Raw genomic sequence first — 27,863 nt, forward strand, 5'->3', positions numbered from 1 at the left:
CAATCGCAAGATCACCAAGATCAACACACGGGCCATGGCACATTCGCACAGGCCAACCACGAAGCAGAAGCACAAGGCCTTTAAAGGCACAGGCCATGCTTCTAGCCGCACACAAAAAGATATTGCAAAAGGCAAGATCCAGCCAGAAAAGGCACCTGGCCTAGTGCAAAAGACACACTCGAAAGCAGATCGCAAGAACCTCGCCAAGCAGATTCAGCAAAACAAGAAGACTGCATTGAAGCAGCAATCGGCGTTTTTTGGAGACGGTCGGAGCAGAGCGCCTCGTATCGTTGCGTTGATTCCATTGAATGCCGATGCGGATACACTGGCCTTGGTCCATGCGCTCGAGGCGCATCTAGAACTGCCTCCAAGCACGCATCCAACGACAGAAGTACACGTCAAGAACTTTAAGCAGCGACTTCAATTTGTGCATGCGGGCGGTGAGCTACAAGATGTACTCAACATTGTGGCAGTAGCAGACTACTGCATCTTTGTTGCTGCAGGTTACGAAGCACTCGGCGAGAATTCACAAGCTCAGAGGACACTGCGTGCGCTACAGTCACAGGGCATTCCGTCACATTTTACAGTACTCCAACAACTCGACAATGACAAGGCTGCACAAGAATCGCGGAAAGTCTGGGAGGCAGACATGCAAACACTCTTCCCGACTGAGTATGGACCATTCAGCCTGGATGCTTCTGCAGAGGTGAGCAAATTTTTGGGTGCGATATGCAACAGTTTACCCGACTCACCTACATGGCGACTTGCACGTTCATACATTGTACCGTCTGCTGTGACGTACACCAACGGATTCTGCGTGGAAGGTATCGTGCGTGGCAATAATCTCGATGCTGACCGACTAATACATATCCCTGGGTTGGGCGATTTTGAGGTGGACCGCATCACGGATGTTGATGCAGAGCAAGTCTTGGGTGTTCGCTCCGACAAGGCTGACAGCATGACGCAAGAGTTTGAGATGGAGGAGGAAACGCCGTTTGCTGAGGAGCCGCGCAAGGGTGTGCGTCTCGACAATCACTACTATGTCGATTCAGAGGAAGAGGAGATTCCTGTGGTGAAACGTGTGCCAAAAGGAACGAGCAAGTACCAAGCTTCTTGGATTGTGGATGAGGCCGCCAATGCCGAAGATGTTTCTGATGAAGAAGTGGAAGAGCTCGAGGACGACCGTATGAGTGATGTGGCCAGCACTTATGCACCTACACAAGCAGAAGAGCCACACGAGGAGCTCTCTGTCGAAGAGGAAGCTCGGCAACTCGCATCCTATCGCGCACAGGTCAAGGACGATAAGGAATTTCCAGATGAAGTGGACTTCGACCCGAGCATCAATGCGCGGGATCGCTTCAGAAAGTATCGTGGACTCAAAGATTTTCATCAGAGTGAATGGGATCCTGATGAAATTGATGGCAATACACCAGCATGGTATTCTGGTATCGCCAAGTTTGGATCTTACAAGAGTACGCGCAATCGTATTCTCAAGAGTCATGCGGGTGTGCCTATGGGCACGCGCGTCAAAGTCTACCTCAAGGAAGTTCCTGCGCATGTGCAAGATCTGAAGCATCTCGTCCTTTGGGCAAATCGCGAACACGAGCAATCTCGCGCCATTAACAACTTTACCATCCAGCTTGAGCCGGGCGCAGAGCCACTCAAGTCAAAAGAGGAGATTGTCATTCAATGTGCGCATCGTCGATTCGTGGCGCAACCCATTTATTCCCAAGCTATTGCGAAGACGCGCAATGGCCTGGTGAGGTTTGAGCGATTTGTGCAACCAGGAAGATTGTCGTATGCGACTGTGGCCGGTCCTGCGATCATGGAAAAGGGCGCGCCAGTGCTCTACTTTAAACGCACCCTTGGCGCCAATAACAGCACACTCGAGCTAGTTGGTACTGGTTCATTTGTCGGTGTTGATCACGGTCGCCTCACCATCAAGCGAATCTTGCTATCTGGAGTGCCCTACAAGATTCACAAGCGACTGGTGACGGTGCGCTACATGTTCCACAATCGTGAGGATATCCGCTTCTTCAAGGCTATCCAGCTGTTTAGCAAATATGGCCGCGTGGGCTTCATCAAGGAGGCGTTGGGGACGCACGGGTATATGAAGACGACATGGGATAAGCAGATCCAAGGTCTGGATACGGTGCTGATGCCGCTATACAAGCGCATCTATCCGAGAGAAGCGCATTACCTTGCGGCATAGTTGAAATCCATCTGAAGTATTTAGACATTCGCCACGAGCAGCTTGAGCATACTCAGACACACTAGTGTTAGTAGCGTATACGCATGGTAGCGGAGTGTCTACCGACAAGGGCCAAGCGGAAACGTGTCGCGTATGAGATAGAGACATGCTCCATCTGTCTTGAACCCGTCACCTCACTAGCACTTTGTCAACCTTGCAACCACGGGTTCGACACAGACTGCATCTTGCGATGGACCGAACAAGGAGCGACCTGTCCCCTCTGCAAAACACCCATCGAACATGTCTCGTACCGGAGGCATGGCACAATTCATCGACAAGTGCCTGCGCCAAAACGCCGGAAGGAACAGTGCATGCGCTTCAGCAGACAGCGGCGGGAGATGGTGCATGAGCGCGAACAGGATCCACGGGCGCTGTTCCTTGAGCGGCAAGCAGAGGTGGCCTTACAGCGGCGTCGCTATGTCTATGCGCATCAGTTAAGTGCGCTCTATGTGGGTGCTAATCCAGCGACGCGGTTCAAGTCATTTGGTGCAGCAGAGTATAAACGCAGTGCTAGCCTGCAACGGAAAGCGGGTTTGTTTCTACGGCGAGAGCTGCAGTGCTTTCCGTACCTACAGGATGATTGGGCGTTTATACGCGACTACATCATGAATGGTGTACTGCCGCAGCTCGACATCCAGTCTGCCGGAGCGAGCAAGCTGGTGGGCGACTTGATGGGGAGGGCGGATGGCGACCGGTTGCTGCATGAGCTGCACTGTTTCCTGCGGAGTCCATTTGATGCGCTGCCTGCGTATGATCTGAGTAGCCTGCTGCAGTATAGCGAGGCCCTGCAACCGGCGTGGCCAGTCGATGGGCCGTAGCAGTCTACACACCTCTATACACTCATATATACTCATAACTATGTCTAGGATGTCCTGCACTAATCCTTCTATTCCTGTCCAGCGAAAAATCCCCGAAAGTGCAACCACACGCAGCAAGAGCCGACACAGGACGCAGGGACAGGCGCTGTCTCAGGAGCAAAGGGCCCAGAGCATTCAAGGAGAGCAGTCAAGGCGCTTTCATCAGGACCACTGACAGGCCGACGATAGTCCCAAAAATAAGGGGGCTTGATAGAGTAGCCACACATCATGTCACCTTCTCCGACATCGCCGACTCCCGCTGCACGGCGCATCAAGCCCATCCACAAGACTCGCAGTTTTTCCTTCCAGATGCTGACGCACACGCCTGATCAAGCGCCTATTCCACAAGCCATGTATTCCGAATCACTGCATCCACTCAGATTACCACCGAGCTACGACCAACCGGCCGCAGCACCGAGTTATGGCGGTGATGCACATTCAGCTACTGCTGCTGCTGCTACAAAACCAAATCAGTATGCTGTTGCTGCAGCAGCGGCTGCTGTACAAAGCGCATCGCGTCAACAGCAACAACAACGAGAAGCCAATACCTGGTCTGCAGCACGACGATCAGAGTCTTCCTTAGGATTCTACAGAGCTGCACCGAATGGTGGAAATGGAATGCATTATGCAGCACGCTCATCCACACATCTCGCACGACGCAATGGGTCGATTGGATCAGATGGACGTATGGCACGACCAGGTGATGCGACAGCCGCTGCGAGGGCCGTCGTACCGCCACCTGCCCCAGCACGACATGAGGCGCATGGTAGACGAGCCGTGACGGTACCATTTGTGCAGAAACGCGGACAACAGGCAGCAACAGCAGCTGCTGCACAGGTAGTGCCAACGCGCTCAGAATTTGAGTTTGAGTTTGCAGAGACCATACCGACTGATTTGGCCAGTACGATTGCCGTACCGCGTGTGGTTGCGCTGGCTGATGAAGAGGCGAGTCGGTCGAGTACGACAACAGCACCTGCGAAACGACGACGCAGATTGAGTTTTAGCTGGTTCAGCAAATCTTGATGTCACTTTTTCTTCACATTGTACATTTCCATCATAGAGCCAAAGATTAAGCACTCACTGCTTGACCAGGAGCTCCTTCACTCTCCTGCTGCAACTTGATGATGGACAGCCGTACGCTATTCTGCTGTTCCTGTACGGTGCGAATGGTCAACTCTGCTTTATCCAGTTCCTGCTGCAACAACTCAATACGACGCGCAACATTTTGTTTTGCTTCTTGCAAGTCTTGCGGCATGAGGACCGGTCCAATGAGCTTGTAGACGGTGTTGTTTGAGGTTGCTTTACTGAGTTCTGCAAGGACTGATCTGTTTTCTGCGACTTGGGATTCGAGTGTTTGCCGGCCGGTGATTTTGTCTTGTAGTTGGCCTTGGAGGGTGCGGTAGTCATTCGAGAGCCGTTGAAGGGCATGCTGAGTCTCTGCCATAGTATTAGCGCTCATAGCAACGGTAGATGTGTAGACTCTGTAGAGGTGAAATTTGAAATTGAAAGAACTCGACCAGCAACGCACAAACCTGGATGCATGTCCTTTTCCTTTGGCTTCAGCGGAGATGACTATGACGAGGCAGAGTCTGAAACAGCCAGGCTTGAGCAGGGACACGATGCAGACCAGACCGTCTCGTTGATTCCTGCACAGCGTCATACACTCGCTGACCTGGTTGCAGCATTACCACGGACACTGGCATACAGCACGCTGACGCTCGGCGGTCGATTAATTCCGCGTCGCGAGTTATGGGATATCAAGCATCAGCTCATGTCCGGTGATGCAGCAATTGCGGATAGCGCTGCAGAAGAGGCAATGGCGTATATGGCGAAAGACGATGTTATCCATGGACTCTATGAAGGTGGTTTCAAGACATGGGAGTGTAGCTTGGATCTTGCTGAGCAGGTGCCTGGACAGCTACCAGCGCATGCGATTGAGCTTGGTTGTGGCACTGCTCTACCTACGCTGTGTTTGTTGGATGCAGCGCTTGAGCAGAAGTATGCGATGCGCTTGACTGTGCAGGATTATAACTTATCGGTGCTGCAACTTGCTACGATACCCAATCTCTTTCTCGTCTGGCTACGGCGGCAGAATCCATCTGCGTTTGAGAAAGAGGGTGAAGTACAAGTCTCTGATGAGCAAGTCGCTCAGTTCCAGAGAGGGTTGTCAGCACTGGGTATTCAAGTCGATGGCATGACGGGTGCGTGGTCGCCTGCGATGCTAGACTTGCTGCAACCGGTATCGCCTGTGTGTGTCTTGGCAAGCGAGACGATCTATGCGCCGAGCGCGTTACTTGCATTCTTGAGACTGCTTCAAGGCTTGTTGGAGGGTGGACGGGGTGAGGGACGGATTGCAGCGAAGCATGTGTACTTTGGCGTGGGCGGCGGTATCAGGGCGTTCATGGAGGGATGTGCTGGACATGGGTTGGTATGTGAGAGTGTGTATGAGGTGGAGCAGGGCGTACGGCGGTGTGTCTTGCTTGTGAGGTCTACGGGTGCTTGATGGAGATGCTATAAGACAGGCAATGATCATGAATGATGCTAGTAGTCAATAGTCAGTCCATGAAGAAGTCAGAAGAAGTCAATTTCCTGAGTCTGAGTCCACAAAAGCATCAGAAGAAAGAAAACAAAGTCAAGAATCCGCCCACAGAATAAAAACAAAGGACGCGCACTTGTCAACAAACACAGACGCTGATGGAAACGCGCGCCCACAAAGCATAAAGGGAAGGGACGCCCACCACCAACTCATCCATCAAATCAACTAAACATGTCTGGACGCGTAAGACTACCCGATCTCATGCACACACACTAACACACCCAGGGAAAAGGAGGAAAAGGATTGGGCAAGGGAGGAGCAAAGCGTCACCGCAAAATTCTGCGTGACAACATCCAGGGTATCACCAAGCCTGCAATCCGTCGTCTCGCTCGTCGTGGCGGTGTCAAGCGTATCTCCGGTCTCATCTACGAGGAGACACGCGGTGTCCTCAAGACCTTCCTCGAGGGTGTCATTCGTGATGCAGTCACCTACACTGAGCACGCCAAGCGCAAGACCGTCACCTCGCTCGATGTTGTCTATGCCTTGAAGAGGCAGGGCCGCACCATCTACGGATTCGGTGGTTAAACAACCCCTTCAACGAAGTCTATGGCTTTATCTTTTTGGGCCTTGTACATACACACAGTCATACCCTGAAACCAATCCATTGTCTGTACTCTTGTCTTTCCTTCTCCCTTGATCTTTACTAGTCTTGTCATCTAATATCTACTACTCTATTCACTGCTTGTTGTGCCGCTTCTTTCTTTTTTTCGCGAAATTTGAAGAACAAAACAACAACACACCACACCACCACACCAGCACACCACCATGTCAGCTCGCCCAGCCCGTCGCGCAGCCCGGCGCGCAGTCGTCGAGTCAGCATCCAGTAGCTCCGAAGCAGACGACATGCCCACGCCACGCCCTTCCACAAAATCACGTAAACAAGTCGCGTCACGCACATCCTTCGATGGAACCGAAACACCCGCATCAACACGAACAACGCGTGCCCGCTCAGTCACGCGTTCTGCTGCACCGGCTACGAAAACGCCGAAGCGACGTGCACCGCTTTCTGAGTCGACGATCCAGACGCCCTCGGTGACACGTCGGGTGCCAAGCAAAACACGACGCGTGAGTCTGGTAAAAGAAGGCTTCCAGATGCATGCTGGGAAAGAGAATGACGAGCCGGCTGAGGTGGCTGTTGAAGAGACATTGTCGTTACCCATGCCACCCCCAGCGAGTGTCATGCCGGCACCCATGGCTCCCCTTGAAACGCAAAAAGCCATTCGAGCGGCACGGTTGTCTATGGAGCAGTTGAATGTCCCACCACTCCATGCAGAAACTATGCACATTGCCGCTCCCATCCAAGAAGGCCCAGCCACTCGCATCGTCATTGCAAAACTCGTCCTCGTAAACTTCAAATCCTATGCTGGTACTCAAAAGATTGGTCCCTTTCACAAATCATTCAGTGCAGTGGTTGGGCCGAATGGTTCTGGCAAGAGCAATGTCATTGACTCACTGCTCTTTGTGTTTGGTTTTCGCGCCGCAAAGATGCGTCAAGGCAAGATTTCCGCACTTATCCATCATTCTGCTGCGCACCCAAATTTGGAGTTTTGTTCAGTGGAGGTTCATTTTGAGACGATTTATGATGATGTGCAGGATCCAGAAGACTATCGCGTCGTGCCAGACTCGAAAATCGTCGTGGCTCGCAAAGCATACAAGTCCAATGCGAGCAAGTACACCATCAATGGCAAAGATTCCTCCTTCACAGAAGTCACCACACTCCTCAAGAACAGCGGCATTGATCTCGATCACAAGCGGTTTCTGATTCTACAAGGTGAAGTGGAATCGATTGCTCAGATGCGACCGAAAGCGGCAACGGAGCATGATGATGGGCTGCTTGAGTACCTTGAGGATATTATTGGCACATCACGCTACAAGTCTCCTATTGAAGGTGCTTTACAACGAACAGAAGCACTCAATGAAGTGGTCACGGAGCAGCATGCTCGAGTGGCGCGCGTGACTCAGGAAAAGGAGCGGTTGGAGGGGAAGAAGGACATTGCTGTATCCCAAATCCAACAGGAGAATGCACTGGCTGTTAAGCAATCTATGCTTTATCAGCTTCAAGCTGCGCAATGTACAGAGCAAATGGCCATGACGCAGCAGATGCAGGGAGAAGCAAAACAAGCGCTTGAGGCGTTATCGCATGCCGCTGGTCTCGAAACAGCAGATACCCTCAAGAAGTCATTCGCTAGCAAGTCTAAGCACCACGAGACACTCAAGAAACAACTTGCCGTGTTGGTGAAGGAGCAAAATGCTACACAAGAATCACAGGTCAAGGTTCAAGAACGCATCAAGCACCTCTCCGCAAAACAAAAGAAACTCGCCAAGCAAGCTACCGTTGCCGAACAAGCACTTCGAGAATCTACCCGGACCATTGAACAAGCTGAAGAGGAAGCTGCGAAATTGACCGCTCAAGTCAATACTCTCGATACATCCCTTGTCTTCGAATCTGCTGAGTTGGCCAAGATTCGTGCAGCCCTCTCTGACAAGACACAAGTCTACGCTGATCAGATTGAAGCCAAGCAGCGTGAAAAACAGCCTTGGGATGTGCAAATGCAAACGAAAAAGAGTGCCTTGGCATTATGCCAGTCTGAACGGCAGATGTTGCTTGACAAGGCTGCTGCTGTTGAGCGAGAAGCAGAAGAAGCACAGACATTGCTGGAAGAGGTGACGCAACAGCTTGCTGCGTGCGATACCAAAGCACTGCAAAAGGAAATTGCATGCATTGAAAAGGAGCTTGCTACAGGTCAAAAGCAAGTGGCTGCCTTGCAGCAGCAGGAAGCTCAAGCAAAGAATCAATTGGCTTCCGCACGGCAAAAGTCTGACGAAGCGCGCTCTAACCTCGCTGCGAGCACTTCTCAAAGCAATGTCCTTGCTGGCCTCACAAAACTCAGTGAGTCTGGGAGGATTGAGGGTTTCCACGGCCGTCTTGGCGATTTGGGCAAAATTGCAAGCAAGTACGATGTTGCCATCTCTACCGCTTGTCCACAGCTTGAGAATATCGTTGTTCAGTCTGTGGATGCAGGACAAGCCTGTATTGACCATCTCAGACGTAACAATCTGGGTCGTGCCATGTTCATTCTACTGGATCGCTTGCCAAGTCGCGATCTTCAGGCCATTCAAACGCCTGAGAATGTCCCACGACTATTTGACCTTGTTCAACCACGCGACGCGCGCTTTGCTCCAGCCTTCTACTCAGTTTTGCAAAACACACTCGTTGCTGAATCACTCGAACAAGCAAATCGTCTTGCGTATGGTGGTAAACAGCGTTGGCGAGTTGTTACCTTGGATGGTCAATCGATTGACAAGTCTGGTACCATGACAGGTGGTGGCCAGCGTGTGGCAAAAGGTGGTATGGCATCACAATTCGTCGCTTCTTCAGAATCTGCAGCGGGTGTTGCGAAACTTGAAAAGGAGCAGCAAGCATGCTTGGTGTCGTTTGAGCAAGTCGCTGCTGATTTGGCACAAGCAGAGTTGCGTGTAGCGGGGTACTTGCAGGCATTACCAAAGTTGCAGCTTGAGCGACAGAAACGAGCGATTGAGGAAGCATCGTTGTTGACGCGACAGGGCGATTTGCAGACGCGCTGCAGGCAGCTTGCTGCAGGTGCAAGTGCCGGCATGTCTCCTGCTGATGCCAAGCGGGAAAAGGCGTTGGTTGCGCAAGTGAAAGCATTGGAGGCTGATATGGAGCAATTGGCTCAAGAGACTTCTTCCCTCGAACACGACATTAAGCAGTTGCAAGACAAGATTTTGGAGGTGGGTGGCATCAAGTTGCGTACGCAGAGCAGCAAGGTTGAGTCATTGAAGGATCAACTTCAAGCCATGTCTGAGCGCTTGCACACGCTGGATTTGAGCAAAGCGAAAGCCCTTGCGCAGTCAAAGACCTTTTCTTCGCAGTCTGAAAAGGCTGCTGCTGAGCTTGCAAGTGTTGAGACGGACCTCAGTGAATTACAGGCACAACTCGACGGGGAAGGCGATGCAGGCCTTGCCAAGCAGATTGAAGACCTGCAATACGTAAGTCTTCGTCTTCCTGAATACAGCTAACAACAGACCATGGAAGCGTCCAATGACGAACTGGCAGCCCTCAAGCAAGAGCTTGATCTCGAGACGGAGCAGCGCAACAAGATTGCTGCGCAGCAGCAGGAACTTGAAGTCAAGTTGCAAGAACACACCAAGCGACTGCAAGAGGCGTCTGCAAAGTTGGCTTGGGCGACAGAGAAGCGTTCAAGCCTGGCATTGATTCCCCTGAGTCATCATTTCGCGACGGAAGCACAAGGCAGTTTGGACGACTTGACGGCAGATGAGCTGCAGGCACTCGACAAGGCTGTGCTGACTGCTGAGATTCAACAACTCAAGCAAGCGACGCAGGACATGCAAATTGAGCAAGGCGTGCTGGAAGAGTACATTAGTCGCTGCGAAGAGCATGCCTCGCGATCTCAAATGCTGGCAGAATCCATTTCCGAGCGTGACGCTGCACGTTCCATGGTGGAAGATTTGCGTACACGTCGATTAACGGAGTTTATGGAAGGCTTCAGCATCATTTCTGCTCGTCTTAAGGAAATGTACCAAATGATCACCATGGGTGGCAATGCTGAACTCGAGCTGGTGGACTCGCTAGATCCCTTCTCTGAGGGTATTCTCTTCTCTGTCATGCCACCGAAGAAGAGCTGGAAAAATATTGCCAACTTGTCTGGTGGTGAAAAGACGCTCTCGTCCCTTGCGCTCGTCTTTGCGCTGCACCACTACAAGCCCACACCTCTGTATGTGATGGATGAGATTGATGCTGCATTGGACTTTCGCAACGTCAGTATCGTGGCCAACTACATCCGTGACCGCACCAAGAATGCCCAGTTCATTGTCATTTCACTGCGCAACAATATGTTTGAGCTGTCTGCTCGGCTCATTGGCATCTACAAGACGAGCAACATGACGCGCAGTATCTCATTGGAGAACAAGGAAATTGAACGGGCATCTTCTGATCGTGCGACCGTGGCGACGTCTGTATAGGATCTGTATTGTAAGTATTGTATGTGACTGCGTTGTTTCATGCTATCTGATTAAAGTACTCCAGAACTACGTCGACCATCTATAGCTACGGTCAAAATGGGTAAAGAGCGCACCTTTGCGCTGGCAACAGAGCTCGTCCACTTCAACAATGGACCCTCCAGACAAGATCCTTTTATGCCCAGTGTCGCACCGCTCTATCAATCAGCCACCTTCAAGCAAGTCTCTGCAACACAAATGGGCGACTATGACTATACGCGCTCAGGCAACCCCACACGGACCCAGCTCGAGGCACATATGTGCAAGGTCTTCAAGACAAAGCATACTCTTGCCATTAATAGCGGAATGGGCGCTATGGATGTGATTATACGGCTGCTGAAGCCAGGTGACCAAGTGGTTGCTGGCGATGACTTGTATGGCGGTACCAATCGCTTGCTAGGCTATTTGAAGCAGAATGCAGGTGTCGATGTCAGGCATGTCGATACAACCTCTGTAGAGGCAGTTCAGCAAGCTTGCTCCAGCAAGACGACCATGGTCTTCCTGGAAACGCCGACAAACCCCTTACTCAAGATTGCCGACTTGCCAGCCTTAGCAGCTGCAGCAAAGAAAGCCAATCCAGAGGTGATTGTTGTGGTGGATAACACCGTCATGTCGCCGTTGCTGCAGCAGCCGCTTACGTTGGGTTGCGATATTCATTACGAGTCTGCAACCAAGTACCTCAATGGCCATCACGATGTCATGGCTGGCATCATTGCTGTGAATGATGAAGCGCTCTACAAACGCCTCTTCTTTGTTGTGAATGCAACAGGCTGTGGTATTGCACCATTTGATGCGTGGTTATTGATGCGCGGCGTCAAGACATTGGGGATCCGTCTAGAGCGTGCTATGCAGACTGCAGGCAAGCTCGCCATCTGGCTCGAGGAGCATCTTCCGCGTCTCCTCAAATCACAGTGTAAAGTCAATTACCCAGGACTGGCCTCTCATCCACAATATGCAATACACAGCAGAATTGCCAAAGGGGGTGGTGCCGTCTTGTCATTCTCCACAGGCAGCGTTGCCCTCTCTGAGCAAATTGTCTCGGGGACACAAATCTTTGGCATCACAGTGTCTTTTGGATCGTGTGACTCGCTCATTTCCATGCCATGCCGTATGTCACATGCGAGTATCCCGGAGCATGTCCGGCGCGAGCGTCAGTTGCCTGAGGATTTGATTAGGTTGTGTGTGGGTATTGAGGACTATGATGATCTGGTCTGGGACTTGGAACAGTCTATCCTGGCGAGTGTGAAGCATGTTGAGCAACACGGTGCGCAGGCCGAGGGCGTCAACCATCCGACGCAGGATTGAGAGAAGACGTCATAGACATAGACAAGAGCATCTCATAGACGACATGTCCTCCAATTCAACTGTAGTACTCTTGATGCATACAGAGTGATGCTAATGGCAGATGAACAGCATCAAGACAAAGGCAAGCGAATTGGCTTCAGCAGTGCTTCCAGAGACGGGACCCGAGGGACCGTTGTCTGGTGCACCAGGCTTGAAGGACGACAAGGAGCGCAACTTTGCAGAGCAAACGCGACAGGACTCTCAGCCCGAAGACGAGCGACGGACGCGTGATGGCATGACGGAGGATTCGTGGAAGGTCGCAGAGGGACCCAAGGCGGGCAACAGGTATATCCCGACAGAGAGCAATGGCGCACAACCCAATATCATCAATTAGCTCGGTTTAACTATGGTCTATGTGCTGGCTGGAAGTAAGAAGAGAACATCCATAGCAGCCTGGATCAGACAAAACAAGTCTTCTCAGGTAGACGCGGCCATGCAGAGCACAGCCAGGTCCATCGATGGTAGTGACAAAACTGAGTATTTCGCATCATATCGGCTGCCATGGATAATCATGCTTCCAGCCTTTCGCATTTATGAAGGGCATTGAAGTGAGCACATAGAGAACCGGCCTTCCATCGACCTGTTCACGATGGCTGCACTGGCACATTGCTGACTTGCCGTCGAGCCTAAGCTGAGCACATGCTGCCTGTCGCACAAGGCAGCCATCCTCAGCCGAGACTCGAGCACAAGCTGCAGCCAGACCAGTCTCTGGGCATCTGTTCAAGTAGAAGCAGCATAAGCGAAGCAAGACAAGAGAAGCAAAGCATCCTGATTCCTGACTGTTTCCCCTTCACGTGAAATTTTGTTTCCTGGACGCGACCCGAAGCCAAACAAGACGAGACAAGTACAACCAAGCACCGGAGCCAGGTCCTTGACAGCGCCAGACGCAGGCCGCAGCACTGTCACGGGAGAGATGGGCTTCACAAAATCCCATCGCACTGCATCCTTGCGCATCCTGCAAGAAATTAACAAGGCAAAAGACGAGCATGGCAATGACCGTGCAGCCGTCTTTCATGAACTACCGCCGCGTGCAGAGCTCCCCGACTACTATCAAGTCATCCAGAAACCCATGGCGCTAGACATGGTACGGGATAAGCGCAGCAAGTATCAGTCTTGGCAGGATTTCAAGCAAGATGTCTTTCAAATCTTCCACAATGCAAAGACCTACAACAGACGCGATTCGCCCATCTATATCGACGCAGAGGCGCTAGAAGATGTAGTTGAGGAGGAAATGAAGAAGCTTGTGGCAGAACAGACGTTGACCTCCGAAGAGGCAGAACGGCCCGATTTGGGTCCATTGCCAGGCGGCTCGCAAGGCTCAGACGATGATGCAGAGATGGAAGAGGCAAGTGGCAGTCCTTCATCTGCAAAGCGGAGAAAAGGTCGGCCGGCCTATACGGAAACCCCCGAAGAGACCATCATGTCCAACATCATCAAACGCATACGCAAAGTCTGTCGGGGTGCAGGCAAACCTTTGGCGCCGCCCTTTGAACGCTTACCAGACAAGGCAGAGTATCCGGATTACTATCAGACCGTCAAAAATCCCATGTGTCTGACGCAAGCCAAGGCGAATATCAAGAAAAAGGTCTACTCGACAGTTGATGCGTTTGTTGCGGACCTCGAGCTCATCTTTCGCAATGCTCAGCTTTACAATGAAGATGGGTCTGCGATATATCAAGCTGCATCGACACTGTTGATAGCGCTTAAGGAGATAACAGCAGCCGAGACGAAGCAGCCAGAGCCACCGAAGCCACCAAAGCCGGAACCGCCGATCATTGAAACACCGGCTGTAGTACAGGAAGAGCCAGTGAAGCCAGCGCCCGTCAAGAATGGTCGGCGAATGTTGGAGAGCGTTCAGTCAAATGGCCACACTTATGCGCTTGGCGACTGGATCCTCGTGACGAATCCTAATGACAAGGACGTCCCGTGTGTGGCGCAGGTTCACCAGTGCTTCCAGGTGGAGGCAGATCAGTCTTTCGGTTTGCATGTATGCTGGTTTTTTCGTCCAGAACAGACGATTCATCGTTCTGATCGGCTATTCTACGACAATGAGGTATTCAAAACCAATCACTACCGGGATCAGGCCCTCAACGATGTTGTTGGACCCTGCCTTGTACGATACTACACCAAATATGTTCGCAGCCGTGCCAAATTCCCACCAGGTCGTGAGCTACAAGTCTTTGTTTGCGAGTCGCGCTACAATGTTGAGGAGAAGAAGTTTACCAAAATCAAGTCCTGGAAGTCTTGTCTCCCTGAAGGTGTGCGGGATGAGGAAGTCAAGGAAGAGGCAGAACCTTACCCAGCGCCCATCACGCTGCCTCGCAAACCGTCATCCTTGCTCTACTTGCTCCCCAATGACCAGAACCAGCACGTCTACGATCCAATGGTACCTCTGCCAGAAGCTTTTGATCAGCAAAATCGCAGCGCACCGCCTAAAATTGGCAATGTCTATATTGGACCGCCAATTGAAGAACAAGGACCTATGATGGTACCGTACACACAAGCTTCCCCAGAACGTGGATCAGCGCAACAGACGCTAGGACGTCCAACAGCGCCGTTACGACAAAGCTCAAAGACATCTGGGACACCTGCGCGTGGTTCACCCATGCCAGGATCAGCGCAACCGCCGTTGACGTATGCATCACCGTATGTGCAGGCCCAGCCCACTTCACAGCTTGGTAGCTATACGAGTCCCTATGCGAGCGCTGGGACATCCTCAGCGACACCTTCAACGCAACAAACGCAACAACCCGTTGTACAAAGTACTACTAGGATTGTCAGTGTAGGGAATCGTGTGCATCCGACTGCATTGACATTGACGAGTCCGCAGGGACCACAGCTGACATTGGAAGAGCACGTCAAGCGACGATTCCTGAGGGATGCAGATGGTGAGATTGTGTGGTTCACGGTGCCGCCTGTAGATCCAGTGGCAAAGGCATTGCCTGAGGAGGGCGTCTTGGGGCATTCATTGGCATATGAGCTTTGGCGATTGAAGCAGCAGGCTCAGCAGTAGTCTTTTGTAGCAAATATACATCCTTCCTTCATGTTCAGTCGCGAATTCCGAAATTTTGACGCGCTCGAATTTACAGACGCGACAGACAGACGACAGAGACGACCACAACGCAATGGGCAGGCCGAGCAAGACATTCGGCATCCCAGGCTCCGCTGCGCGTGGCGGTAGTGCTGCCTCGCGTGGTCGCTTCGTCAAGCAGCGACCTGCAGCACCGGCAACCGCGGGTCATACCGATACAACAACTGCGAATTCGACCGAAGACAAGTTTAACGCCATTTCGCTTGCTTCTGGCATTGATGGTGTGTTATTGCTACCGTTAAAGCAATCGCTAATTCCAGACAAGTTTGGCTTTACGCGCTACGAGGCTGGACCGACGCGCCAAGGATGGCTCATCAATATGCATCCAACGCTTCTTGTCGATGCAGACCATGCAACGGGTCGCGCTGCCGTCGATTTTTACTTTCTACAAGACGGTGGTGACTCTTTTCGTGCGACGATTCCATATGAGCCTTACTTTCTGATTGCCGTCAAGGTCAACCATGAGGCAGAGGTGGAGGAATTTCTGCGACGCAAGTTTGAAGGCGTTGTACGGCATCTATCGCGTGTACAGCTAGAAGATCTACGCATGCCGAATCACTTGACTGGCTACAGACGCACCTTCATCAAGGTCACCTTTTCAAATACCTCAGATCTCTTTGAAACTAAACGATTCTTGGCGCCAGTCGTGGAGAAGAACAAGAGCAAGATGGATGCCATGGACGTGTACAATGAAGTGGCTGCACAAAACTTTTACAACGACGACGAAGAAGCCCTTGCTTCTGCCAAGCAAGATCCAACCGAGGCGATCGTTGACTTGCGCGAGTACGATGTTCCTTACCAAGTCCGCGTTGCGATAGACAAAGATATTCGCATTGGAAAGTGGTATGATGTGACGGCCAAGCACGGACAAGTCTCCTTTTCAGTGGTGGAGTCTCGCATTACGCGTGCTGATCCGGTCATCATGGCCTATGACATTGAAACAACCAAACTACCGCTGAAGTTCCCAGATGCTGCTGTCGACCAAATCATGATGATATCGTACATGATTGATGGCGAAGGTTTCCTCATCACGAATCGCGAGATTGTTGCAGGAGATATTGAAGACTTTGAGTACACGCCCAAACCAGAGTTCAAAGGCCCATTCATGATATTCAACGAACCTGATGAAAAAGCCGTTATCGAACGTTTCTTTTCGCACATTCAAGACGCCAAGCCGACCGTCATTGTCACCTACAACGGTGACTTCTTCGACTGGCCCTTTGTCGAGACGCGAGCACTCATCCACGGTATTGACATGTTTGAGGAGATTGGGTTCAGGAAGAACAATGATGACATCTATCAGTCACGCTACTGTGCGCATATGGATGCCTTTGCTTGGGTCAAGCGCGACTCGTACCTGCCTCAAGGAAGTCAAGGTCTCAAGGCCGTCACGACTGCAAAGCTCGGGTATGATCCCATCGAGCTGGATCCTGAGCTCATGACGTTGTACGCGAGCGAAAAGCCGCAAGTCTTGGCGCAGTACTCTGTATCCGATGCTGTGGCAACCTACTACCTCTACATGAAGTACTGCCACCCATTCATCTTTTCGCTATGCAACATCTTGCCCCTTAATCCAGATGACTGCCTTCGTAAGGGTACAGGTACACTGTGCGAAATGCTACTGATGGTATGATCTTTTCACAATTGTGGCGCTAACAACAGGTGAATGCATACTCAGATGGTATCGTGCTGCCCAACAAGTACGTCGAAGAACCCGAACGCTTCTTTGAAGGTCATCTACTTGAATCAGAGACTTATGTCGGCGGTCACGTCGAGTCTCTTGAAGCAGGCGTCTTTCGCAGCGATATACCCGAGAAATTTGAGATTCAGCCAGATGCGATACAGGGACTTATTGATGACTTGGATCGCGCTCTGCAATTTTCGATCGAGGTCGAAGCGGGGAAGAGTATGGACGACGTCGAAGACTACGAGGACATCAAAGCTCAAATTAAATCACAACTCGAAGAGCTGCGTGATGAACCTTCTCGAAACGATTGCCCCAAAATCTACCATTTGGACGTTGCCAGCATGTACCCAAACATCATGACGACCAATCGGCTGCAGCCCGACTCTATTGTGGACGAGTCAAATTGCGCTACTTGCGACTTCAACCGGCCTGGCAAAACATGTGATAAGCGGATGACTTGGGCATGGCGTGGCGAATACTACCCGCCAAAACGTGATGAGTACAACATGATCAAGCAAACACTTGTTTCTGAGCAATTTCCTCCCAGGTTCCCCATGGGCAAGCCTCGTACATTTGATCAATTGCCGGCACAAGAGCAGATGACACACATCACAAAACGGCTTGGCGACTTTTCTCGTAAGGTTTATCACAAAATCAAAGAGACCAAGACAATTGAGCGTACAACGATCGTTTGCCAACGCGAAAATCCGTTTTATGTCAATACTGTCAAGGGCTTCCGAGACAGACGCTACGAGTACAAGAATCACCAAAAGACTTGGAAGCGTAATGCTGAGCAGCTCGCTGCTGCATCTGCTTCGCCGCTTGAGGTCGATGATGCCAAGAAGATGGTCATTTTGTATGACTCTTTGCAACTAGCACACAAGGTCATTCTCAACAGTTTCTATGGATATGTGATGCGCAAAGGCTCTCGCTGGTACTCCATGGAGATGGCAGGTGTGACCTGCTTGACTGGTGCAACCATCATTCAGCTTGCACGACAGCTTGTGGAAAAGATAGGCCGTCCTTTAGAGCTCGATACGGACGGAATTTGGTGTATTCTGCCTGCAACCTTCCCAGAGAACTTCACATTCAAGATGCGCAATGGCAAGCCCTTATTCATCTCCTACCCCTGTGTCATGCTTAATCATCTCGTTCACGACAAGTTCACCAATCACCAGTATGAAGATTTGATTGATCCGAAATCCTTCAAGTATGAGAAGCATTCTGAAAATTCCATCTTCTTCGAAGTTGATGGGCCATACAAAGCCATGATTCTACCGACGTCAAAAGAAGAAAATAAGAATCTCAAGAAGCGATACGCCGTATTCAACGACGATGGCACGCTTGCAGAACTCAAAGGATTCGAGGTGAAGCGACGCGGTGAGCTCAAACTCATCAAAGTCTTCCAGACACAAGTCTTCAAAGTCTTTCTTGAGGGCAAAGACTTGCAAGAATGCTATGCTGCGGTTGCCAAGGTCGCTGACAAGTGGCTTGATGTGCTGTATAGCAAAGGCGCGACCCTTGGCGACGAAGAGCTTGTTGAGCTAGTTTGCGAGAACAGGAGCATGTCCAAGACAATTGCCGAGTATGGCTCGCTCAAATCCACTTCCATCTCAACGGCGAAAAGACTGGCGGAGTTCCTGGGTGATCAGATGATCAAGGACAAGGGCCTTGCGTGCAAGTACATCATCTCAGCTCAGCCAAAGTCGGCACCAGTGACAGAGCGCGCTGTTCCCATCGCCATCTTTTCTGCTGAAGATAGCATCAAGCGCCACTTTCTTCGCAAATGGCTCAAGGATCCTGGCCTCACGCAATTCGACTTGCGCAGCATCTTGGACTGGGACTATTACTTGGACCGGTTCGGCTCCGTGATTCAAAAGCTCATCACGATGCCAGCTGCGATGCAGAAAATCAGCAACCCCGTCCCGCGAGTTGCGCACCCAGATTGGCTAAACAAGCAACTCGCCACAGCCTTGGATCCTTTCAAGCAGAGCAAGGTGACTAAGTTTTTCTCTCACCAAGAACCAGTCTTGCAAGCAAAGGACGCCAATATCCTCAATCACGCTATACCAGACCTTGATGACTCTTCTGGCAATGCTGAGAAGCGCATTAGCATTTTGACTTCAAAACGCAAAGAGCGTAGCAGGACAAGCATGGCTGAACAGCCCGAAGTTATTCAGCCTCTGCCACTGGCAGGGTATGAAGGTACGGTGGAAGAAAATGGTCACGATGTCTGTGGCTACACCGTATGGCTTCGCCATCAAAAGAAAAAATGGAAGGCGCAAGCTGCCGCGAGGCAACGTCGCCGACAAATCATGGGCGAGGATGAAATTCGAAGACCAGGCGTGCGTGGTGGTGGTGCTATCGAGCGTTTGCGCAACAAGGCTGCTGAACGCATCGCCGCGGATCACTATGAGATACTGCAAGTCCATGAAACGGATGAGCCCGGTGTGCTCAAGGCCTGGGTACTTATCGGTCAAGCAACCTCAAGCATACGCTTGCGCGTCCCTCGGTCGTTTTATGTCAACTTTCGAGATGGAGCTGATGTACCCGACATCAATCTTGCCGGCTGCAAGATGACGGAGACTGTGGCGAAACTACCAAGCGGGCAAATGTCGACCAAAATGTTCCTTGTCACGATGTCGGAAGGAACCTACCAGGGAAGCAGCAAGGAATTGGCTGCTCTGGTGTCTCACCCCAGCGTCGAAGGAATTTACGAGCGCCAATTGCCACTCGTCGATCGCGCTCTCATCAGCCTCGGTTCACAATGCTCTTTCGTTGAGACTCGTGCAGGAGCTCTTGGTGAAGCCATGTCAAATGGCTTCGCTCTGACTTCACTCAAGGAGTTGGATGCTGCAACCAAGAACAATTACTTGTCAAGCATTGACTTCCACTACATCTTCATTATGCACGTTGTGGCCGGCCCCAAGGAGATGGTAGCCTTCTTTTCTTCTCACAAGTCCGAGGCTGTTTTCGTGTCTTTTGATACAGCCCGCGAGCAAGGCAAGGCAAATGTTGTGCGCATATATCGTGAGCAGCGACAAGCAGCGCTTGAAGCACTCGGAGACTTGGCCGATAAGTATCCTAATGAGATGGCCGTCAATAATCAGGTTCACAACACTGAGCCAAGGTATCTCCGAGCCATCGCCGATGCCATTAAGACGATGAAGGCGGAGCAGCCCGGGCCCCACATGGTGGTGCTCTCGACTCCCTCAGAGGCGTTCCTGCAGAAGGTACCGTCCTTGGCTGATCAGCCCGTCATGCGCATGCCTGGTGACGAGAACTTGGCATCTGCACTCGACTGGGCCAACGCGGCTGCTAAGCTCGCTGTGATTCGATACCTATCAGCTCGCGCATGGCTAGACTATCGACTCTTGCTCGCTCGATATGGACGCTTGCCTATATGCAATCTTGGCGAAGATGAAGCGCGGACTGTGATTGACGTCACGATGGCCAGACAACTGAAGGCTTTGGACGTTGTGTTGTGGTGGTCTGATGCCCCTCAAGCTGATCAAGGTGGTCGAGAGTTGGACGATCTCAGCAAATCTCTGGAGACGGTTGACTCCGTCAAAGTCAATACGCCTGGAGCTTATTCGACCGTGTGCATTGAACTTGAAGTCCGCAACCTCATCATTTCCACTATGCTGAATTCTGCGGTCATTAATGAGCTTGAAGGGTCGTCTGCTGATGACTCTTTCTTGTCTATTGCATCTGGCGATATGCAGGACGGCGCTTTTGCGTCTCCGTCGATCGCAGCATTCAAAGCTTTGTTGAAGGATTGGTGGCGCGAAGCGTCTGTCGGCACCCCGGAAGCCGACATCATGATTGACAGCGCGGTTCGATGGATCAAATCGCAAGACTCTGCCCTTTATGACAAAAATCTGGACCTCTACTCGCAGCGAGTCAGCAACAAAGCCTTCTTACAGCTCATGGCGGAGTTTCGAAAAGTCGGCAGTCGCGTCATCTTTGGCGCGCCTGGTCGTATTCTGATTCAAACCACCAAGACTCATGTCGGCACAGCCTATGCCTATGGACAATACATCGTCAAAGCAATCCGCTCCAAGACCCTTTTTCACTTCATCGACATGCAAATTGCAGAATACTGGGATTATCTCTTGTGGCTTGATGATGTCAACTATGGTGGCTATTGCACGAAGGAAGTGACTTCCGAGGATCAAGAGATGACCGTCGCGATGCAGTGGAATGTCAAGCACTATCTGCCCAAGGCATTGAGCGATGTGTTCGAGGACTGGGTGGTGGAGTACATGGGCGACATGTACGATGTGAAGCGCGAACTTGCAGACACTACGTTGACACAGCGAGCTAATGCTGCTGACCAGGAGGCGCTCGAAAAAAAGATGAGCGATGTCACGACCAAAATCAGTGGGCCCTTGCGAAAGCAGATCCAACAACTTGCGCTGAGGTACAAGCAATGGCAACTGCTAGATGAAGAGGACCAACAACAAAATGATACTTTTGCAATGCAACACAAGCCGGCTGGCTTCGAGCCAACAGAAGCGCCCCTTTTGTCAATGGTAAAGAGTCTTTGTGCGGTTTTCATGCTTGTTGGCGAGGCTGCCCAGGCCAACCGTGTCCTCAGGAGAGATTTGCTCCAAGTACTGGATGTTCGCGAATTCGCCAACAAGGCCAAGTTTATTGACCCATGCAATTCTGTGACGCTGTCGCGCCATTGCTGCCAGCGCTGCTCAAACGTCCAGGATTTGCAGATAGGACGAGATCCAGCTCAGCAACTCTCTTCGATGGTGACGGAGGGTGCGTCCCGCATGGCTCCTGCTTGTACTCGTTGCGGTGCAACCTTCGACATGCTGGCTGTGCAAGAAGCGCTTATTGTCCACTTCATGAGCTTTGTTGCCCAGTACCAAATGCAAGACTTGCGTTGTGGAAGGTGCAAAAAGATTAAAGCTGGCAATTTGGCTACATACTGTGTCTGCTCGGGTCTGTGGACGGAGACGATCAAGCGTGAGACTGTCACTAGTCGCCGAATCTTGCTCAGCCGTCTGGCCGCTGGGCTCGATATGGAGCTGTTGGAATTTGCCTTGAGAGACTTCGGCTCGTTGTAGAAAGACATGCTTGTAGAGATCATCCGTCTCAGTGGACACCCTGAGCTTTATATGCACTGTTTGCTGGACATTTTAGATTGCTATCGGCAGCACTTCAAGCGCGATTCGTACAGACAACCACTTTTTGTTAGAAGGGACCTACTAAGGCGTTGCATTCGAATTGATCAGCCTCTGGGTGTCGTCACAAATGTGCTTGTATCCTGCATTGACATGTCAGGAGGAAAGCACGATAGAGCTGGTAGTGTCAGATCTATTCGGATCTCGCATCGCATTCCCATAGAGACCAAAAGTGACTAGTTCATAGAGGACAACGCTGCAGCTCTTCAAGTTAGATTCCTGGGCTGCTTCTAGGAGTCAGTGCTCACAGGGTCTATCTCCTGCAGGTCTATCCAACTTCGAATGCCGGATACTCGAAGCTCATTTACATCAAAAAGGAATTACCCCTGAACAATTCAGATGACACCTGGAGAACATTTGTTCGGCATGAATTGCAGAAGATTCGCCTATTTAGTATGATTTCAATTCACTCAGAATGTGATCACATAGTATACTGAGATGTGATAAACTGCGAGGCACAAGCCCTTGATAAAAGTTATAAGAGGCGTAAACTCACTCTTCATCCGGACCAAGATCTGGACAACCTTCTTGTTGGGAGCATGCATTTGGCACACGTGGCCACACTTTCGCGGAGTACCTGTGCTGTATAGCACTACTGGGCACGTAGCCACACTTCCCATCATTCTTCCTTGTCATGACAAGTCGACCCAACTCATATTCTTCCGGCAGCCTTTCAAGCCCATTCATAAAAGCCAAGATCTCGGAGGGCACACTCTCGGGGGCTTGCGTGGTCTGAGCTTCTCGATCTCCACAGCGAGCACAAGAGAGTAGCTTGATATTTTGCTCCGCGATATACATGTCTGAGCCTCTTATGGTCCTAACATGATAGAACGGCTGATTGGGACCACCGCCTTTAAGCTTATTGACACGCATCTGCTCTTGCCACTCTGGCGTTTCCATGCATTCGTCATCGAAGCCAAAGACGATGCCCAAAAATTTGTGTTTACGGTGGCAGATCACAGAGCCAAGGGCAAACCGAATTGCTCTGTCCGGGTTGTTACGCCTAACGATTCGATCGAATCCATTGTGAAGATGACGATAGTCTTCCAAGACTTCATTCGCATGCAAAGCGTGATCATAAGTAAAGCCACCTGTCTTTGCAAGGTGTGGCATTTCTTGACGCCAGGTGGCTGACGAGAAGATGTCAAATCTGCCGACAAGATCGGCAAATTGATGCGGCAGTACTTGGTCCTGTTCCATCGGACGGCCACTCCAGTATAAGCACTTCATAGCGCCCAGGTAATCGACTGGACTTGCCAACTTCGTACCTGTGTCGTCCTGTACACATCGAAGAACGCTGCGAGCGCAATAGGCAGCTAGCATGGGACCTCGCATGACTTTGCTGTGTTCCAGTGCTGTTTCTCGCGAGCAGTCAAGTCTTGCTTGCAGAAAATCGATAAGTCCCTCGAAAGTATAGATTTGGTCGCTGCACAGTGCCATATACCTTTGACGTTCGGTTCCATCCTGATTGTAACAAATTTTGACCACGACGAGCGAGGCAGCCGCTATAGGCGCCGCGAGTAGGCCCAGGCGTTTGGCGATAGCACCAAATATGACGGCGAGGACGATGGCAGAAGCAGGCTGTCGACTCAACAAAGGTTCTGCAAGGTAGTGACACTCAAGATCCGAGAATTCAAAAATGTCCGGACCCATAGCACACAGATCAGTCTCATATGTTGCTTCCTGAATAGCACGAAATGCAGCCGGGCCATCTCGATTTTTGAAACACCGGCAGTTGAGTTTGCCAGTCTTTGTAAAATCACAGTCCTTCTCGTGGCGCCAACGCTGGAAAACAAGCTCGACGATGTCTTCGATCTTCTTCTCGACGTTGAAGTAAGGCGCTACCCTAATTTGTGGTGATAGGTTGTGAGTGCATACAGAGTATCCAGAGCCTCAGGTGCGTAATGAGGGCTGTCTTGCCAATGGCGGGCTTTGGGCAAGGAAGTGGAGCAAATATGCCGCAATAGCCGATCGCCGATGGAAGAGCTGATACAGTGGAGAAGTCTGTCGCACCAGTAGATCTTCTCAAGATACCCTGCCTTCCTAGCACTTTCACGCGCACACAATATAGCGTCAGCTACGTCAACGCCTCTTTTGACAATGCTTTCTCCCAAGATCGCGCGACCTCCTGAATTCTTCACCCATCTGCCAATATCGTAAGATATCGACATGTCTTGTTGCTGATGCTTGGAAAATACCACAAACGGAGCATCTGTTTCCAGGGCAGGCGTGCATCCAGGAAATACCTGCGGATCTTCGCGATTGTAGAGGTCAGCCGTCCTGCCACGCACACCCGCATTCTCAAAGATCCAGCAGTGAGTATAGGCATCCTTCCAAAGCTTTTGAGAGGTTCGAAGTGCAGAGCGCGTGCTTGCACAGACCATAGTCAGGCGCAAGAAGGATTTTACTTCAGCTCCTTCGCCAGTGCCGATCAGGTAAGTGGCAATGCGTACAATGATCTCGGGCGGCAGATCATTGTACAGAGCCATGGAACTTGACTTGCCAGCTGCACTTTGGTGATAGTTTTGCAGTCTGTAGATACGTGTCAAGTTCTAGATTGGCAATTGCAATCATGCCAGTGCCTAATGAGCCTTGTCTCTCAGGAGGTTTGATGTCGCCAAAAGATATTCAGATGGGACGAACGCTTCTTGCCGCAGACTGATTTGCAAAATATGTGCACATGTGCGAAGTCTCTTTGATTGTTTGAAGAAGCCGCTTGTTGATAGAGTGGCCTTCAAGAGACGCAAATTTGGCTTGGTTCTAAACCACCGAATATGGCTCCAATAGTGTATATCTCTCAAGCATGCTGGTTGCCAAATGCATTGCAATCGAAACTGCAGCTGAGAAGATGTTTGAGAAGCTGATGTACATGCTGGCCTATTCTGGATCGATCTTACGTTCAGAAATTATAGTCATGGTGTGCCTGTAGTGTAACATTTCGGAGGATATACACGAATGAATGAGCATATTATGAACAACTTTTATCTACTGCAGCGACAGCGCACGTGTAATTTGTCACAAGCAAAATGGGACTCAAGCTCATAATAGATATGCTTGTGCAGAAAGCTCTTTGTTATCCCTCTAGAAAGCGAAGAATGCGCTTAAGTGCGCTCCGGCGGAGCAGGGTGAAGTATGAAGTAGAACTACCCCTGAGATTCAGATCACGAGCATGACGAGCAGCAATGTTATGCTCGCCTCGTAATGCTGCTGTTCAGAGACATTGACATGAAATATTAGGCGATCTGTTTTGAAATGTGGAGCAAGAGCTCACATGGCCTAAAATTATGTGAAATGCAATGAACCCGTTTCATCTTGCTCCTTCTTCGTCGTGCCAGGTTATACCTCCACCAAAGACTGAGATTAGTCTATAATAAGGGGTGATTATGTGAGATTTGATGCTGCAGACGCGTATGAGAAGATCAACCAACCGTCTTGACAGGATTAGGAACTCGAGCGCAGGAGGAAGAGAAGAGGCTGCCTGTTCAAGATATGTGCTGAATGCTCGGGATGGCGCTACCTGTAGGGCACGAATATACTAGTGACCCTCGAAAAGCAGAATGACACAATTTGTCCATGAAGTTTCATCGCCAGGCTCTCGATCTCTATCGAGCAGAATGGTAAAGACCCCTGTCAGTCGCAACCTTGCAAGCATGGGGCATATCCGGCCATGTAGGAGCAGAAAACCTGCGTTGCGAGCGGTGACTTGGAATGAAGCCACATTGACCTGAATTCTTCTTTCGGGAGACGTAGCGTCCGATGGCGACTTCGTCATCAAATTTTTTATACAGAGCAGTCAGCTCCGATGTCAAGGGAGTCGGTCCCTGGGTCGGCAAGGCATTTCGATCGCCACAGCGAGGGCAAGTCATCAACTCAACGTTGACCTCGGGCATATACATGCTTTGGCCATCCGGCATCCTGACGTGGTAAAATGGCTGGTTGGCACCACCGCCTTCCAGCTTGTGTATGCGCATTTCCCGTTGCCAAGCTTCACTCTCCTTGCAATCTTCTTCATGTGCGTAGATAAAGCCGGCATACTTATGCTTGCGGTGCCTGACAACGGAACCAATAGCATATCTAATCGGCTGGTCTGGCTTTTGGCGTGGCGCAACTTGGATGGGCTTATTCATCTCATTTCGCACAGCTTCCAGATGATGAAGTGCACTGTCGGCTGAGGACTGATCAAATCCGCCTCGTCGTGCCATCTCACGTAGTTCCGGTATCCAGGCCCCGAAAGTCGGGAGATCCCCCACGGACAGCATATTCGCAAAATCATACGGCTCTGTGACAAGCGGTTCGCCGCACCGATGCAGAGTTTTCATCATTGACATGCAAATTGTCAATTCTGGTCTGCGTTCGGCAGCTTCCAAGCAATCTGATATGTTGTCAACTGTCCGTCTCGCAGCTCCAATCCCGTCCAGAGGGTTCAGGGAATCGTTCGCCTCAATGTACGACCATCCCAAGGTGTCGCGCACAGCGTATATCAATTCCTCGCGAGTGTAGATCTCGCCAGTTGGATGAACTTCTCCATGGACGTAAGGAGACCAGTACTTTTCGATCTCCACACCATTCTCCTTGAAGGTAATACTGGCCACAACGTGTATTGCCCAGTCGACTGGTTCAGTGACCAAGCCAAGGTGTCTTGCTACCGCGCAAAAGAGGCAAACGACAACTAGTGGAGTAACTGGTTGCTCATATTCGAGCGAGTAACCGAGATAGTTGCTTTTGGGTTGCATGGAGCCACTAGAGCTTGGGTCGACTACAGTGACGCTGTAATCGGATAAAGCTGCTTCAACTGCGCGGAAGGCTCCTGGTCCGTCGACGCTCGTTAAGCAGACGCATCTCTTGGTGACGTCCTTTGCGTATTTGCAGCCCTTTTCATGCGGCCATTTTTTCATAACGTCGTCGGCCATGAACTTGATATGGTCCTCGATGTTCAAATCCGGACGCACTCCACCAAAATAATGGTAGGCACCAACTGCAAATAAGCCATCCATTGCTTCTGCAGCCACGCCGACCTGGTCTCGCCATGGTGCCAATTTGGGCCTAGTGCATATTTGCTTGAGAAGACGGTCACCAAGCGACGAGCTGATGCCATGAAGAACCTCCTCACACATAAGCCTGACTTCGTAGTGTCCCATACCAGCTGCGGCCGTACGCACTCTGCCAAGCATGTCTGCTGCGTTCATACCAATCTTCACCAAGGCTTCCGCTTCATGTGCGTATCCAAATGTGCCGCGAACCATTTCTTCGATATGGTAGACTACTTGCAAGTCAAGACGCTGGCGCTTGTAGAAGGCTGTTCGCGGCAAGTCTGCCTCGAGGGCTGGTGTACATCCGTGAGACACTTGAGGATCCTTGCGATTGTAGAGGTCTGATGTCCTTCCCCGGAGACCAGCCGATTCGAAGTCCCAATAGGTAAGATAGGCAGCCCTCCAGAGCTCCTGTGCACCCTGAATTGCGGCATAGGTGCTCTTGCAGACCTGCGAGAGGTTTAATAATGCGCGAATGTCCTTACTGTTAAAGGTAAGGCAAGAAGCGACTCTGATAATGATTTCTGGAGGCAGGTCACCGTACTTGGCCATGACAATGGTAGTCTTGACGCGTTGTGAGGTTTGGAGCTCTTTTCGCGTACCGTGCTCAAATTCGCGCATGAACTGTTCAGATGGGCAAAGTTTCGACACCCTCGAGCTGAATTGTCGTCTGAAGACCTCAGAGGGTACCCAATTACCTTTGCCAATCAATCTAAGAATTAGATCAGCACCTCTAGAGAAGCTTGAGATTATTCTTCCGAATCTCCTC

At 50.9% G+C, this 27,863-nt stretch overlaps 11 protein-coding genes across 11 annotated transcripts; 9 read left to right on the plus strand and 2 right to left on the minus strand.

The window, feature by feature from the left end:
• Positions 1–18: 18 nt before the first annotated feature.
• Positions 19–2,274, plus strand: BCR37DRAFT_378409 (uncharacterized protein). The gene has a single exon (XM_040869036.1). The coding sequence runs from the start codon at positions 35–37 to the stop codon at positions 2,210–2,212; it is 2,178 nt and encodes a 725-aa protein (XP_040726401.1). The 5' UTR covers positions 19–34; the 3' UTR covers positions 2,213–2,274.
• Positions 2,172–3,123, plus strand: BCR37DRAFT_378410 (uncharacterized protein). The gene has a single exon (XM_040869037.1). The coding sequence runs from the start codon at positions 2,296–2,298 to the stop codon at positions 3,067–3,069; it is 774 nt and encodes a 257-aa protein (XP_040726402.1). The 5' UTR covers positions 2,172–2,295; the 3' UTR covers positions 3,070–3,123.
• A 213-nt stretch (positions 3,124–3,336) lies between these two features.
• BCR37DRAFT_386553 (uncharacterized protein) lies at positions 3,337–4,131 on the plus strand (the record flags this gene model as incomplete). The annotated part of the gene is made up of 1 exon (XM_040870451.1): positions 3,337–4,131. One exon carries the CDS (start codon positions 3,337–3,339, stop codon positions 4,129–4,131), a length of 795 nt encoding a protein of 264 aa, XP_040726403.1.
• Positions 4,132–4,177: 46 nt separating this feature from the next.
• Positions 4,178–4,552, minus strand: BCR37DRAFT_391968 (Prefoldin; the record flags this gene model as incomplete). Its single annotated transcript, XM_040871084.1, has 1 exon — positions 4,178–4,552. One exon carries the CDS (start codon positions 4,550–4,552, stop codon positions 4,178–4,180), a length of 375 nt encoding a protein of 124 aa, XP_040726404.1.
• A 96-nt stretch (positions 4,553–4,648) lies between these two features.
• BCR37DRAFT_391969 (uncharacterized protein) lies at positions 4,649–5,611 on the plus strand (the record flags this gene model as incomplete). Its single annotated transcript, XM_040871085.1, has 1 exon — positions 4,649–5,611. The coding sequence occupies one exon, from the start codon at positions 4,649–4,651 to the stop codon at positions 5,609–5,611; it is 963 nt and encodes a 320-aa protein (XP_040726405.1).
• Positions 5,612–5,743: 132 nt separating this feature from the next.
• On the plus strand, positions 5,744–6,345 carry BCR37DRAFT_265619 (histone-fold-containing protein). The gene is made up of 2 exons (XM_040866750.1): positions 5,744–5,887; positions 5,930–6,345. The coding sequence occupies exons 1-2, from the start codon at positions 5,876–5,878 to the stop codon at positions 6,227–6,229; spliced, it is 312 nt and encodes a 103-aa protein (XP_040726406.1). The 5' UTR covers positions 5,744–5,875; the 3' UTR covers positions 6,230–6,345.
• A 550-nt stretch (positions 6,346–6,895) lies between these two features.
• Positions 6,896–10,708, plus strand: BCR37DRAFT_345733 (RecF/RecN/SMC protein; the record flags this gene model as incomplete). Its single annotated transcript, XM_040867636.1, has 2 exons — positions 6,896–9,715; positions 9,752–10,708. 2 exons carry the CDS (start codon positions 6,896–6,898, stop codon positions 10,706–10,708), a joined length of 3,777 nt encoding a protein of 1,258 aa, XP_040726407.1.
• BCR37DRAFT_265700 (cystathionine beta-lyase-like protein) lies at positions 10,557–12,261 on the plus strand. The gene is made up of 3 exons (XM_040866751.1): positions 10,557–10,718; positions 10,765–12,110; positions 12,150–12,261. The coding sequence occupies exon 2, from the start codon at positions 10,805–10,807 to the stop codon at positions 12,047–12,049; it is 1,245 nt and encodes a 414-aa protein (XP_040726408.1). The 5' UTR covers positions 10,557–10,718; positions 10,765–10,804; the 3' UTR covers positions 12,050–12,110; positions 12,150–12,261.
• A 637-nt stretch (positions 12,262–12,898) lies between these two features.
• On the plus strand, positions 12,899–15,128 carry BCR37DRAFT_378416 (Bromodomain-containing protein). The gene has a single exon (XM_040869038.1). It carries the CDS (start codon positions 13,002–13,004, stop codon positions 15,099–15,101), a length of 2,100 nt encoding a protein of 699 aa, XP_040726409.1. The 5' UTR covers positions 12,899–13,001; the 3' UTR covers positions 15,102–15,128.
• Positions 15,129–15,191: 63 nt separating this feature from the next.
• BCR37DRAFT_397777 (DNA polymerase epsilon) lies at positions 15,192–22,085 on the plus strand. The gene is made up of 3 exons (XM_040871740.1): positions 15,192–15,400; positions 15,440–16,806; positions 16,842–22,085. Exons 1-3 carry the CDS (start codon positions 15,214–15,216, stop codon positions 21,945–21,947), a joined length of 6,660 nt encoding a protein of 2,219 aa, XP_040726410.1. The 5' UTR covers positions 15,192–15,213; the 3' UTR covers positions 21,948–22,085.
• Positions 22,086–22,556: 471 nt separating this feature from the next.
• BCR37DRAFT_391975 (uncharacterized protein) lies at positions 22,557–27,715 on the minus strand (the record flags this gene model as incomplete). Its single annotated transcript, XM_040871086.1, has 3 exons — positions 22,557–23,910; positions 24,270–24,570; positions 25,789–27,715. 3 exons carry the CDS (start codon positions 27,713–27,715, stop codon positions 22,557–22,559), a joined length of 3,582 nt encoding a protein of 1,193 aa, XP_040726411.1.
• Positions 27,716–27,863: the final 148 nt, after the last annotated feature.

Source organism: Protomyces lactucae-debilis, assembly GCF_002105105.1.
Source record: "Protomyces lactucae-debilis strain 12-1054 chromosome Unknown BCR37scaffold_6, whole genome shotgun sequence".
NCBI lineage: Eukaryota > Fungi > Ascomycota > Taphrinomycetes > Taphrinales > Protomycetaceae > Protomyces > Protomyces lactucae-debilis.

What these genes read in the sequence shown, in the direction of transcription:
- BCR37DRAFT_378409 (XM_040869036.1), top strand. Translation starts at nt 35, where the DNA reads ATGGCACATTCGCACAGGCCAACCACGAAGCAGAAGCACAAGGCCTTT.
- BCR37DRAFT_378416 (XM_040869038.1), top strand. Translation starts at nt 13,002, where the DNA reads ATGGGCTTCACAAAATCCCATCGCACTGCATCCTTGCGCATCCTGCAA.
- BCR37DRAFT_378410 (XM_040869037.1), top strand. Translation starts at nt 2,296, where the DNA reads ATGGTAGCGGAGTGTCTACCGACAAGGGCCAAGCGGAAACGTGTCGCG.
- BCR37DRAFT_265700 (XM_040866751.1), top strand. Translation starts at nt 10,805, where the DNA reads ATGGGTAAAGAGCGCACCTTTGCGCTGGCAACAGAGCTCGTCCACTTC.
- BCR37DRAFT_397777 (XM_040871740.1), top strand. Translation starts at nt 15,214, where the DNA reads ATGGGCAGGCCGAGCAAGACATTCGGCATCCCAGGCTCCGCTGCGCGT. An exon ending in GCTTGCTTCTGGCATTGATG is followed by an intron (nt 15,401 to 15,439) that starts GTGTGTTATTGC and finishes CGCTAATTCCAG; the next exon opens with ACAAGTTTGGCTTTACGCGC. An exon ending in TGTGCGAAATGCTACTGATG is followed by an intron (nt 16,807 to 16,841) that starts GTATGATCTTTT and finishes CGCTAACAACAG; the next exon opens with GTGAATGCATACTCAGATGG.